Source organism: Durio zibethinus, chromosome 15 (genome assembly GCF_047325235.1).
Source record: "Durio zibethinus cultivar Kanyao isolate XHJ-2024 chromosome 15, ASM4732523v1, whole genome shotgun sequence".
NCBI classification, from domain to species: domain Eukaryota; kingdom Viridiplantae; phylum Streptophyta; class Magnoliopsida; order Malvales; family Malvaceae; genus Durio; species Durio zibethinus.
In genome coordinates, this window is record NC_143176.1 from 3,417,091 (window position 1) to 3,431,040 (window position 13,950).

Here is a 13,950-nt window from a genome sequence, read left to right on the forward strand (position 1 = left end):
AAAATACCTCACACATTGTTATGCACCATGACATTATGCCTGTATTTCATCAGAGAAAAGGACTTCATTCAAAATGAAAGTCATGATGATCACGGCGGAAGCAAAGGCAACAACATCAATGGTTGCAAGAATGCTGGTGGGTTTGATGGAAAGAAAGCCTATGATCAGAAGATGCAGAAGGTAATAACCCACAAAATATATGACCCATTTTAAGTCGTAAATATATCAGTTTAATTTTAATGATGGCATCATCTAATAAACAGAAATGAACTTCCCGGTAAACATGATGGAACCGCTCTGAGCCATTACAGATGATCTACAACAAATTAGACACAAGTTAATAGCGCGCTCTTCAATCCAATTTTCTATGCACTAAGCAATTTGTACCTAATCATAAGGATTCCTGAATGTCTTCAACAGTTCTGGGATGTCATAACCCAACATGTCATCAACAGCTTGAATCATTTTAGGCTTTAGCTTCTCGAATTTGTCAAAGTTGTAACCACTTAAAACCTCCCTAAAATGTTCCACATTTGGAAAATCCCCTGGAGGTAGGTGATGATCTCTTTGAACCTGTATAACAAATTGATATTTTTATTTATTTTTGCATTATAAAAGAACTAGTGTTCGTTATACTAGCATTGCAGACACAGATGCATGCATGCACGCACACACACACACCAAGAAAAGAGAGAGGGAGAGAATACTTTTCCGAATTCATCTGCTAAATTATCAATTAGTCTCTGTTGGGCCTTCGCTTTCCCCATCATAGCAGGCATTTCCTTCTTAAGATGACCAATGATATGGGCATGCATCTTGGCGGCTCTAGCACGTTTCACAAACTCATTTATCTGCAGATAAATAATATATTAAGACTCCTCTCCAACACACATCTTCCAAAAATGGAAAGGTTTTATATGTCTTTAGTACATTAATACACAATCCTCTAAAAAAATGCATGCTAAGCTGCAAAGACCCTTCCACTTCTCACATAAAAGAATTCTTTTGTTTTCCAAGGAAGAATAGTAAAATGAACTTACTCGACGATCACAAGCCTTCTTTGGAATATCTTTCAAGTCAGCAAGAAGGTCTTCTTGTTCTTTCTCGAACAGCTCTTTCCCAGTTGGACCTGTGGCAGCTTCATTTACTGGCTTGTCATTGAATGAACTGCCAAAGACGAGATATTAACTTCAAAAAGTAAGAACGAAATGCATCTTAGTTTGATATGAAATGGGGAATATATACAAAATAGCTAGAACCACCAGTTTCGCAAGTTCAGGTATAGAATTACAATTTATGTGGCAGGTTTTAAGCAAATGCAAATAATATGCAGCAAGAAACATCAGGGCACATCCATTTACTTATTTAAGATTGACAGAGAGAAAAAGCTTACCCAATATATACACGCACAACCTCAGGGGTATTAAGGACTTTCCCCAATGACCACATCAAGGCTCCATAAACCCTCATCAGCTACAATAAAAGGAAAATATATGCAAATTAAAATCCTAGCATCACAAGTTACATCAGTTATGAAACATACATAGCTGCCATAATGCTTACTTGTTGAGTATCAACTTGGTCTGCCTTGTTTAACACCACACGAATCTTGTCATCATGACCATGCAGAGAGTAAATTACACGCTTGAATTCATCGCTTACATCTAGCTTGTGAGGATCAAACAGAAGAAGAATAAGATCACATTTAGCAGCAAACCATGACGTTACACCTGTAAAATCATAGGCTCGTTGTGTTCGTTGTTTTTCTCCTGATAACACTCCAGGAGTATCTATAAATGTTATGTGCTCCAACAGCTTGAAGCATGAAAAGAATACATGAGATTCTGTATAAGCACAATGAGAAAATTAATGATCACAGTAGATTATTTAAACAATTAACTCACAGGATGCGGCATTTGAGAACACTCAAACTTTGACAAAAATGCAGTTCCAAAAGTAGTAAGACCATTGAATGGCATGTCTGCTTGGACAGCAATAGTGTTCCCTGGAACACTTCTTTCATCAGCTCCCGACTGCATAAATGGAAAGACAGTATATGACATATGAGATCAAAACATAGTTCATCAAATGATCAATAACAAGCAAAAGAGTATAGACAAAGAAAATTAAGATTTAATTTCCATAATTGATTAAATCCACTAAGTGATGAAACTATTCATACTACATCAATGGTACTATCACAGAACAGAAATCCTGAAGTACCATAACAACAACAAATCTGTCAGTTGTTGGTTCAGGTCCGATGTGAGCTCCTGAAAATGATGATAAAAATAAATAAATGGAAAAGGGGAAAAACAGACCCTTCCAAATAAATGGTTTTTCTGGGAGAAGGAAATAGGAGTAAGAGAGAGGACCGCTTGCCTGGATAACTACTTTTAAGCAAATGTTTAATGAAGGTTGTTTTCCCAGTTGAATACTGACCCAAAAGCATAACCATTGGTTTAGCATCAAAATCACTATTTGTCTGCAGCAAACATAAATCAAAATCAGCTCATTAGCTTTAGAGAAACTGTAAAAATAAAACTCTTTAGCATATATCCAGTGATAATTAAAACCAAATTCAGCTAAATTATATCTACCACTCACTCACCAACAATGGGGATACAAAATCATTAAAACGATATGTAACTTCTAAAGGCTTCAACTTCTGAATGTAAAGTCTCTTTAAGCCATCTATGATTGAAGTCACAGAGGACAAAGATATCTGTGATACACAGGAAAAGAAATCTGTTAACCATGGTAAGGATGCAGATAACTAAAAACGCACTATAAAAAAATCAATTAAAGGGATCAGACACACATTAGTACTTTTAAAGCCACAAAATACCGAAATTAAAATTCACAAGTCTTGTGATAGTAAAATAAAGAGTCAAATGTGCATTTGATATAAATAAAGAAATTATTTATAGCACTACATCTAGGTGACAAAGAAATAAGTAACAGAAAAGTATATCACGAGCAAAAGAAGCTCAATCATACAATGACAACACAAACCTTCAATGATGATTTTGAAGAAAACCATTGAGCTGCAGCTGATGTTTGCATTGGAAAACTACCTGCACTGCCCCCAACTAGTGAATATATGCAAAAAAATCAGAGTAAAATAACCATGAAAGATTACAATGAGAAATTCATACCATTACCATTACTATCAGGGCTACTCGACCTTGAAGAATGTTTCTTCTTCTGAATGAATAGAACAAAATAGTAAGAAATTCATGATGCTAGGCCTATGAAAGATAGACCTTAAGAAACTAAAAGAAGTCATCTTACCATGATTAATGTATCCAAACCTTCCATTACAGGAGGTTTGACATTCTCAAAGTCTACTGCAATATATCAGAATATCTTAACATTAGTTTTCATTTACAATATAAGATTCTACAGTCATGTTTGGCATAAAGGATGAAAGATAGGATAAGATGATAATCATCTTATATTATGTTTGGTTTATATCTAAAGAAAGGGATAGGATTGTAAGGAGGATTAATCATCCTCTTGATATAAGATGATTCAATCCTCCCAAAGTGAAGATTATTTTTAATCCATAGGATTGAACTTACATGTCCTATTATACCCTTAAAAATTACATCAATAATTTAAATTGTATAAACTTTGAGGAAGGATAATTTTGACCAATAAATAAATTATCATATCCTAATCCTTACACACATCAAACACTAGATAGGATTACATTATTTAATCTAGTCCTATTCATAATATCATTTATCATATCCTATCATAATCTTGTGCACCAAACACATCTTAAATGTAGAGGCAAAACGCCCAGAAATAAAAATTCAAATCATGCAATTAAAAGTCATCATACCATAGCCGCCATTCAGGAGATCATGCGATGTTTCACGACCATTTTGTGCCAGAGAAATGAGCTAAACATTAAAAGTAACAGCAGATCAAAAACGAAGAATCAATCAACATATACAATCACAATGCAAAGAAAACTGCAACTGCTAAAACCTGCATGGCAAAGACAAATTCTTTGAAACCAAGATATCCCTGTCTCTTAGAATCCGCTGTTGCCCACACCTTTAAAGAATCAAAACAACAACAAAAAAGACAATCTGTTCAACAAAAAACCTATAAATTAAGCTGAAAGTTAACATTTTCTATATGATTTAGATTCAATGGCACTTAGAAATATTCAAATTTCCTTAAATAAAAACTAAATTAGCACAATTAAAATTGAAGAAAATAAACGAAGATTAAACCTGCTTGAGATCTTGTCGCGATAAATTTGACATAACAAAGAGATTTATTGCATCGTTTCCAGTAATGCGGCCATCATTATCTGCGAAAGAGATTAAAAGAATGAAAATTTTGAAAAAAGTGATTAAAATTTTGAAAAAACAAAATAAAAATGTACCTGAATCGGCGAAATTAAACCAGTCTTGATAAATTTTCTGGTGTTCTTTGGAGAACCGATCCGACCGGTTCCGATCTCCATTGCTGAAGAGAAAAACTATCAAGTTCGTCGATTTCTTTTACTTCGAACGAAGAGAAAATCAAAGGGAAACAGGATAGCAGATACGACGACGTGTGAGCTTCGATGTTAACGGCTTTTTGGAAGTTCAGCAAACGACAGCGTTTTGGGCTTTTAATTGAGGTAAATGTAAAACAATTGAAAAATATGGTTTATTATTATTATTATTATTATTATTATTATTATTTAGAGAAAAGAGAGATTGAAAATTATGAAAGTAACTGTGATAATTTTTGTTTTAATTGGTGGGGTATTGATGGGAGCTTGATTTTATTTTTTGCTTTGTTCAAGGTGAAATCTTAAAAATTTTATATTAAAATAATTTAAAATTTTTGTATCATCTTGCTAATAACCAAAGTTTAAAAATTTCGAATTTGGTAATCTATAATTAGCTAATGTAATTTATAATGGCATTGAAGTAATGATTAAGAGCTCAATTTTGACTCTCAAGATAATTTGCATTTTAATCACATACTCATTCTTCTTTCAAGGATTGATTTAGAAGTAATGTTGGGAAGAAAAAGAAGTTTCTATTAAAATTATTGAAATCATAGAGATGATAATGAGTCGAATTATGATGAATTTTTACTTATTTTAAATTGATTTAATTTTATATATTTAATATTTAAATTTAATTCAATTTAATATTAAAATATTATATTTATATTTAAATTTAATTGACACTTATATATATATAAAGAAAATCATAATTGATTCAATTCGAATTAAAATTAATAAAATATTATTTTTTAATATAATTATAATATTAATTAAATAATAAAAAAATATTTTATATATACCAAGTCTAAGGCAAGATTGTCTCAACCCGATCCAATTTTTTTAATCCTAAATTCAATTCCAATCAAAAACTTGATTTAAAAATAAAAAAGTAGACTCCATAAGGTTGGGTTAGGTTAAAACTCAATGAATTCGAGTTGGATTGACAATCTTAAATGGAACTTGAAATTGTGTGCTTCTTTGTTTAAAATATAACATAATGATATAATACAATAAATAATACAAAAAAATAAATGTGATATAGTTTAAAATTTTAATAAAATTATATATGGGTTTAATAAAATCTAAAAAAATGTATTTCATATTTTTATATTAACATAAATCGTAATATATAATTTTTATATAAAATATGATATAAATACATAAATCATCAATATTTTATACAATATAAATACATAAATTATAAAAGCTATCAATTGACAGTAAAAAAAATTCAAGATGATAGATTCGGACAGCGCAAAGTTCTAAAAAAAAAAAAACCAAAACCTTTAGAAAACCCTCTCCCATGCTGAAGAAAATTCCCAAATATGGTATGCATAAAGTTTCTCTCAAGAAATTAAAGACTACCAATGGTCTTTCCGAGCAACCATAAAACAAGAGATAGCTCAATGCCGAAAATGGTGTGAAGAGTACTCCTATCTAGAGTGAAGCCATAGATTGTAATCCCAGCTCGATTTTTCTCAAAATATGTTACTGTCATCAACAAAAAGAATCATCAATGGAATCAAGACATTAACTAAAACAACAAATAAACAGACATTAATTACCTAAAGCTTGTCTCTTTTGGAATGAGATGGTACTATAAGCATAAGCTGGGATCAGCTTGTTGTTGTCTATGTCATCTTCTTCATCACCAGCGTCCTCACCGTCAGATTCCCCATCTGTACCAATATGAGGAAAGGATTGATGGCCATGGATGGCCGGAGTCCTTGGCGTCTCACCATCATTTGCAACAAATGAATCTAATGTTGCACAAACATGCCACTTTGCAGCAAGGCATGTGACAGATTGTGCTTTATGCGTTATCTTTGTTGCACTTCGTAATAATATACAAAGCCCTGTGACAAGAGTTATAGAGCACATCTGCAGCCAAAAAACACAAATCAACACTTTAATGGATGGAAAATTTCAAAGTTTGGAACAGATTAATGTGACACTTACAGCAAGTTCTCCAGCTTTATAAATATTCAAATCAGAATTAGCCTTTGTAGTGACAAGCAATGAAGTGAATTGGCTGCCTGTGACCAAGATCAGGCACCATAATATAAAAGCTCGATATCTATGGCTGATGATCCTCAAGTGCCTCCTGATCCTCAGGTGTTCAGACAAGACAGAACCAACATCATAATCAACTTGGAAAACCTTAGCAAAGTCCTGGAGTCGGAGAACCTGGAGGTTGCAGATTAGGCGGAAGAGAACACAAACGAGGAAGAAGACTGTTATGCGATAGAGCCATGACCACAACTCCATGATGCAGGCTACTGTGTCACTCAGCCAGACAATGCCTAAGAAAGGAATTTGGGAAGCACCTGAGGCATACCACCATACTTTGTATGCAGTCTCAGCTATGAAACATGGCAGAACGAAAATTGATACAATCTTCAGTGATCTCTGTATAAGTTTAAACGGTAAAATAAATCACATTAACATATAAATTCAAACATGTTCTAGCTCTTGCAATGCAGCTTAAAAGCTCTATCTTCACATGTTTCAATGAAGAGAATGAAAGCTAAAATAAAAACATTGATGTTTATGCAGATGGAACTGAAAGAAGATACTAGTAATTATCAGACATTTGCTATTATATATGATCATCCTAAACTTCTCCGAACCTCGTATTGAACTCCGAACTTACCTGATGTCAGTTTTAAAGATGATTATATGAACCGACAAACTAAACTCCGGCTTTAATTAGTCCTAGTTGTTTTTGGAGCATTCTTTTACAAAAGTTCCAGAAATCTCTACGCAATTATTGGGTTATTTGGCAATCAAAACATCTAGAAAATGGTAAATTGTCATTTCCCGGTAAAGGAATTACATTTTTATTGATTTTTTTTTTTGTTTATTTTATGAGGCTAGGAAGCAATGAGAGAAGCATGTTTGAGGTATTTGTGGCTGATCAAGTCAGAACCAGCATGATCATCTGTGTCATTTCAGTTAATTATGGATCTTTGGTTTTGATCATTTCATACAGAAACTCTAAATCGTCTTCCCTATCAATAATTAAAGATTCAGAGAAGAAGAATGATAAATAACTAATGCAATAAACTTTCAAAACCCAGAAAAGTACAATCAGACAAAAACAGAAATTCATTCAAATCCCATTGAAACCTGAAAGTAAGGAATTCCCATAAAAGCAGAAATAGAAACAGATGAAGAAAAAAAACTTACATTGAGCTGACCAGTGTGTCCTTTCCGAACAGTCTCACTTTCATCACAAAGCTTATCAAAAAACAAGAACCTCCTCAAACCATACTTTTTCACAAACCTCGTCAAACAAACAAAAGACATAGCTGCAACACTGCTCAAAGACAGCTGAACTACCCAATCATAAGGCCTTGCATGTCTAGCATCACAAGTGGAACAAGCTAAGAAACAATGAGACACAGCTGGAACAACAAGTCCCAAAAAAATGAACAAAAACCAAGATAGACAAGCCGTCCAAATATTGGATTGGTCAACACACATCCATCTTAGGTATGTTCTAAAGCTTCGTAACTCGTCTTGTGCATGAGAAATGGATCTTGTGAACTTAGTTCGATCCACCAAAGGTTCCCTGCTGTCTCCCATGAAAGGTTGTTTAATTGTAAAAAGCAAGGGAGAAGCTGAAGGTTTGGGGGTTTGAATGACGAAGCTAATAGAAAGCTTTTATAAAGTGTTGTTGGCGTTAGGAGCGAATGGTAGTGTGGTCCAATGAGAGGAGAACAGGTGTTGGAATATGGAAGAGAAAAGAAGGAAAAATCAATATGAAAGTTGATAACGTTTGTTCTGGTTTTGACTTTGCAATCATTTACAAGAGTGACTTCTACATGTTATCTGTCTGAATCCGATGTTGGCTTTTGGTTCTCAGATCAAGTGGCCATAATTTTGTAGAATCATGAATGTTAAGCTTGTAGTTTACAGGTAAAAAGCTTGGTTTTGATCACAAAAAATGATGATTTCGATCTATTGATTTCAATTTAAGAGTTGAGAAAGTGTTTCTTTTTTAATGCACTTTGTCTTTTTGTTGGATTCTTGAATTCTTCCCTTTCTTTATTGAAGAAAAACAACACTCGAGCAAGGTTCCGTGTGAAGCAAATTACTTACCATAGATACTGATAGAGTATAATACAGGTAGTGGAGGGACCAGGCTACCATCACAATGCAACGTGTAATACCAGGCCGCCATTCACGCAAATCTCCAACTTGACGTTGACACATGGCAATTGGAATAATGTCACATTAATCCATGTCTAATTATGCAATGAATCTATAATTTTCTATGTGTTAAATTACTAAGACTTGAGCTATACTTGTCCATTGTTCATTGCAGAATTTGCTCTTAAGCAGTTGATTAACATTTGAATAGTTTAAAGGGCGGATAAAGTTGGCAAAGCAATCAATTTGCAGCTGTTTTTTTCCTTTGTCAAATGAAGATGGTTTGAGGTGGCTCCTTTGATAATATCTGTGATGGTGATTGGTTAGGGGCCTGGGATTTGCTTGGCTTTTAGCTGTTTCACAGGAAAGATGGGAACCTGTTAAAGTTTCATGATGAAATCTGAGGGGTTTGACTGGCAACTGTCTTTCAGCATCTACAATTTGACTTGCAGAAAACCAGCCAAGTTATTGATTCACCTTAGAAAATGGGTATGGAAGTTTATGCTAACACCCCAGGATTTTATGAAGATTACAATTAGGACGACTTCCAAAATTGAAAAGTTTCAAGTTACTAAAGTATATAGGTGAGAAAAAAATCAAAAAAATTAAAAATCGATTTGAAATTGTAAATTTGGTTCAGTTTGGATCGATTTTTTTTATTCAATTTAAATTAAATTCAGATATTAAATATATATATTAAATTTAAATTAAATTTTTTATCGAAATGTAAAAAATTAAAAACCTGAATCAAATTGAATTATATATTTTTATTAGTTTTTATATATTTTTAAAATTTTTATAAAATAAAAATAATTACTTTATATATAAATTTATTTAAATATATTAAAAATTTTATTAAAATAATATATAAAAATTTAAATAAATAAATTTTAAAAAACGATGAATCAAATCAAATTGATAAAATTCAATTCAAATCAAATTACTTTAAAAAAAAAAATTGATTCAAATTTGAATCAAATTTTAAAATTTAATAATATTATACATTATTTAAAAAAATTGAATTGAATCCGATTCGATTCAATCCGAACCATTATCACTCATAAAAATCAAACCAAACCATGTATAATTGTTTTGAGATTATCAATGAAAAATGATAAGCAACCACTTCCGGTCTTTTATAATTGAATCACATTCTAATGCACTTTTGATTTGATAAAAACACTGATCCTGAAGAACCCTTATTTCCTCTAGGCTAGAAGATGTAAAAGAACAGGAATCTGAGATCAAAGCTCACATAATTAATGGGAAATCTCAATAGTGAAAATCCTCCATTAAATTAGGAAACTGTATTAGATCCTTGCAAAATAAGCCCATAGCTAAACTTTTCAGCTAAACCAAACCCAACCAGGTTTTAGGTCATGGGATAGGAGTCCAGTATTACCCTTTAGGCAGAGCCACACACTGTTTGTGTGGCTCAATTCAGAAACCAAACCTGGAATTTCATATTCAATACCAAATTCAACAACAGTTCTTTGCTTTTTCAATGTACATTAAAATTTAGTAAAAATTAGATCTCGTAATTTGTGTTATCGTATAAAATATTATATTTATATCATATTTTATAAAAAAATTAAATATTATAGTCCGTGTCAATACAAAAATATAATTTTTTTAATTTTATTAAATTTATTTATAATTTTTTAAAATTATAAGTCATATTTTACGTTTCAAATTCACAAATCTAATAAAAACTTCAAATATATGTGCATTTCTGATACATCCCATTTCCTATAATTCCAAAGCAGGCTGCAGGCATTGGAGGAAAGAACATTGACTGAAAGATTGATACTCTACTTGACTTCACATTCCAATGACAGACTTCCAATTGTCACACACCATTGACATCTTAGATTATCAGCACAACCATGAGGAACTTTGAGCTAATCAAAGGGAAAGGGAGCTAAAAAATGAAAATTTTATGCAACTTCCCAAGGGCTTGAAACCTTCTTCAATGGGAAGCACATTTGTAGATCAGAATATCCGATGGTATATCCTCCCTGATAAATTTTATCATTTTATCGTCTAATATATTATATTTATATTGTATTTTACATATAATTTATATTTTATAATTTATATCAATACGAAAATATAAAATATTTTTTAAATTTTATAAAATTTTAAATTATATTATTTTTATATCGTTTATTCATAATATTTTTATATTATATTATTAAATCGTATATTAAATTAACAAATAGGTGTAAATAAAATAAAAATCTAGCTTAAGCATCACTCATTCCTATTCATTTTTTTTTTTTAAACAAAGAATCAAAACAGATCAGCTTGCTAGGTGGCAGCAGCTGCAAAGGTATCATTGGTCCCCATTCTCCAACGTGAGCTCAAGATATTGATTCAAGATTTCAATGGTTTTTTTTTTTTATCAGCAAGTCTTTGTTTAATTTTCTATGCTTTTCATTTTGATAAGATGAAATGTTAGATTAATGAACTTTTGGTTCATATCCAAAACCCCAAAAACATAAAATCAAAAATAGAAAGAGAAAGAGAAAGAAAGAGTCAAGTGCATGAACCAACCAAGAAAGGTCAAATTGCAACTGCAAAAATGAAAGTCATGTGGGATATATTGCATTTGTGAAGTCTCCTTGAATCATCTCAATTCTGAATAAGTCATTATCAGTCAAACCCAGAAGAAAAAAACTTGAGAAAAAGTCACAACGCACGGCTCACCAAAGTGCAATTGGAAAATTCATGAAGTTAGATCGGATTTCAGGGTGCCTTCCAATTTAACCAAAGATTATTGAACAATCACTAATTATTATGTAAATAATATATTAATAGTTATAAGTTACTTAAATTTAATTCAAATAAAATTTAAATTCAATTCGATTATTATCAAATTGAATTCGAATAATTTCATTTATCGATTAGATATTTTTATATTCGATTTGAATAATTTATAAATTTAATTAAATTTTTATATTTTAATATAATTTTATTTTTTTAATTAATAAAATATTTTAAATTTGAATTCGAATTAAAATAAAAATACTTAAAATTTTATTAAATATAATATTTAATTTATTTTTATACGTTAATAAAATAAATTCAAACAATTTAATTTTTATTTTCAATAAATCAAATTCGAATAATTTAATTTTTATTTTAAATCAACTTAAACTCAAAAAACATTCAATCAAATTTACGTCAAATTTTAAATTATAAATTATAAATTAAGTTTAAACTTAAACTTAATATTAAGTCACCTTAAACTTTATCAATTACACCACTTGGAAGAACATTCACCGATGAACAATTAATTAAGTGATGAAACCAGAGTCCTTAATTCAATAAATTCAGTGATACTTAAACTGAATCTAATAATAAACAATCAAGGATCATTCAATGATAATTTCTTTTTTCCTTTTTTTTTTTTTTCGATTATGAAATACAAAATATTTCTGCAAACTTCTCTTTCTTTTCCACACCTTGGGCTACCACACTAATTCCATATTAAGCAAAAAATAACAAATAATATGAAAATTAAGGAGTGAAATCGCAAACATGAAAAGAGAGACAAAGAAATTGGCAGGAAATGGGGATTTTGAATTTTTTTTTTTTTTAAAGCACTGAATTAGATTAGGTTTACATTTTAAACTAAGAAAGATCTGTAACATAATAAAAAGCTGAATAAACCCAGATCTGATATAACATCACAAACCCTAAATCATCATCACCATCATCATTTGATAAAAATCAAAGGGATCATATTGCATACTCATAGGATTAAGACCATTTCATCTTAATCATGTCTCATATTTTTCCATATTTTTCTTTTTTTTTCTGCTTCCGCTTAAAAAAAGGCAAAAAATATATAAAAAAAGAGAAAAATATTCAATGATTGATCACCATTATCATTCATCACCATCAGCATCTTTGATCAAAGACATAACTGGAGATCATCAACTTCATCCAACGGTGGATAATTGAGATCAAAGGGCAACATTTTCCGACACGAAGAAGACGCGATATCCCCATCATCAACAACCGACGATGACGAATCACAGTCACTATGGCAATCCTCTGGCATCACCGGCGGCGTCCTCGGATGGTACTTCCTCGTCGAAACCACCGCAAGATCCGCCGATTTTTGCAGTGGTTGGGCTGGTCTCGGCCCACTAAACGACTCCACCGTGCTACTCATGCTACTCCTCGTGGGTCTTTGCGGATTCACTTCCGGGTCTTGAAAATCGCCCATCGGATATAACCGGTGGCGGTCGATGAAGCCTTCGTTGTTGTGATGTTGATGCGTTTCGAAAGGAAAAGCTGGGATATTGGAGGAATGTATAGGAAAATTTGTTTTCGCTTTGGATCCACGGAGGGACCTCGCCGCCGCATCGTAGGCTCGAGCTGCTTCTTCGGCTGAGTCAAAGGTTCCTAGCCAAACCCTGGTCTTTTTCCATGGGTCTCTGATTTCGGCTGCGAATTTTCCCCAAGGTCTTTTTCTAACCCCTCTGTATCTTGGTTCTTTCACAGATCTGTTGGATTCTAGTACCGGTTTCACAGCTACGGCTGTTGCTGCAGCGGCGGCGGCGGCACCTCTCCCTCTCCTCATCAGAAAACAATTTAAACTTTAGATTCACTCAATTCTCTCAAAAGGGTTTGGTAAAATCAGAAGAATAACTTCAAAGATTGAAAGAATAACAATAATTATTATAACAATACAAAGGGGTTGATGATAAGATTAAAGATAAAAATAAAATAAAATAAAAAACTGAACAAATCGACCCACCAAAAACTAATCTATTTATGAAATTGACAACAAAAAAAAAAAACAAAGGGCTGAAGAAGAAGGGGAAATCAAAGAAGAAAACAAGGGAAAGGAAAGGGAAACAGATAAGAACGACGATGGAAATGGGGGAGGAAGAGGAGGAAGAAGATAGGTTGGATGGGACTAGATGGCACCAGGAGAGAGGGCACCTTCTCTTCTACACAAAAATGAAAATAATTTTTTTTTTTTATTTTTTTTTCTCTGGCTGAAATGGCTTTTCCTTCGTTTTCTCAATTTCTCTACCTTCTCTTGCCCCCACATGCCGACTCGGCTCCCGATTGATTTTTTTTTTGTTTTAGTGTTTTAAATTTATTTTGTTGTTAATTATTAACAATAAATTTTTTGCATAAAAATAAAATCTCGACTGACAGAAAAAAAAAAATTTTATCAATTAAATTTAGATATGATAATTTATATATTTATATTATATAAAATATTAATAATTTATATATTTATATTATAT

General features: G+C 31.8%; 2 protein-coding genes and 1 pseudogene across 3 annotated transcripts; all 3 read right to left on the reverse strand.

Moving 5' to 3' along the window:
* Positions 1–176: 176 nt before the first annotated feature.
* LOC111302249 (EH domain-containing protein 1-like) lies at positions 177–4,543 on the reverse strand (annotated as a pseudogene). The gene is made up of 16 exons (XR_016328039.1): positions 4,406–4,543; positions 4,251–4,330; positions 4,000–4,068; positions 3,851–3,911; positions 3,295–3,350; positions 3,159–3,207; positions 3,016–3,077; positions 2,612–2,725; positions 2,383–2,485; positions 2,224–2,273; positions 1,905–2,033; positions 1,564–1,815; positions 1,394–1,473; positions 1,041–1,167; positions 708–851; positions 177–573 (listed from the first exon to the last, which is right to left on the reverse strand). The product of XR_016328039.1 is annotated as an EH domain-containing protein 1-like (transcript).
* Positions 4,544–5,715: 1,172 nt separating this feature from the next.
* On the reverse strand, positions 5,716–8,457 carry LOC111302251 (uncharacterized). The gene is made up of 4 exons (XM_022898181.2): positions 7,712–8,457; positions 6,482–6,931; positions 6,088–6,403; positions 5,716–6,013 (listed from the first exon to the last, which is right to left on the reverse strand). The coding sequence occupies exons 1-4, from the start codon at positions 8,108–8,110 to the stop codon at positions 5,877–5,879; spliced, it is 1,302 nt and encodes a 433-aa protein (XP_022753916.2). The 5' UTR covers positions 8,111–8,457; the 3' UTR covers positions 5,716–5,876.
* A 3,907-nt stretch (positions 8,458–12,364) lies between these two features.
* On the reverse strand, positions 12,365–13,758 carry LOC111301579 (ethylene-responsive transcription factor 3-like). Its single transcript, XM_022897362.2, has one exon. The coding sequence runs from the start codon at positions 13,269–13,271 to the stop codon at positions 12,597–12,599; it is 675 nt and encodes a 224-aa protein (XP_022753097.1). The 5' UTR covers positions 13,272–13,758; the 3' UTR covers positions 12,365–12,596.
* Between the last annotated feature and the right edge of the window lie 192 nt (positions 13,759–13,950).

What these genes read in the sequence shown, in the direction of transcription:
- LOC111302251 (XM_022898181.2), bottom strand. Translation starts at nt 8,110, where the DNA reads ATGGGAGACAGCAGGGAACCTTTGGTGGATCGAACTAAGTTCACAAGA. An exon ending in ATAAAGCTGGAGAACTTGCT is followed by an intron (nt 6,404 to 6,481) that starts GTAAGTGTCACA and finishes TTTTGGCTGCAG; the next exon opens with ATGTGCTCTATAACTCTTGT. An exon ending in CCAAAAGAGACAAGCTTTAG is followed by an intron (nt 6,014 to 6,087) that starts GTAATTAATGTC and finishes TGTTGATGACAG; the next exon opens with TAACATATTTTGAGAAAAAT.
- LOC111301579 (XM_022897362.2), bottom strand. Translation starts at nt 13,271, where the DNA reads ATGAGGAGAGGGAGAGGTGCCGCCGCCGCCGCTGCAGCAACAGCCGTA.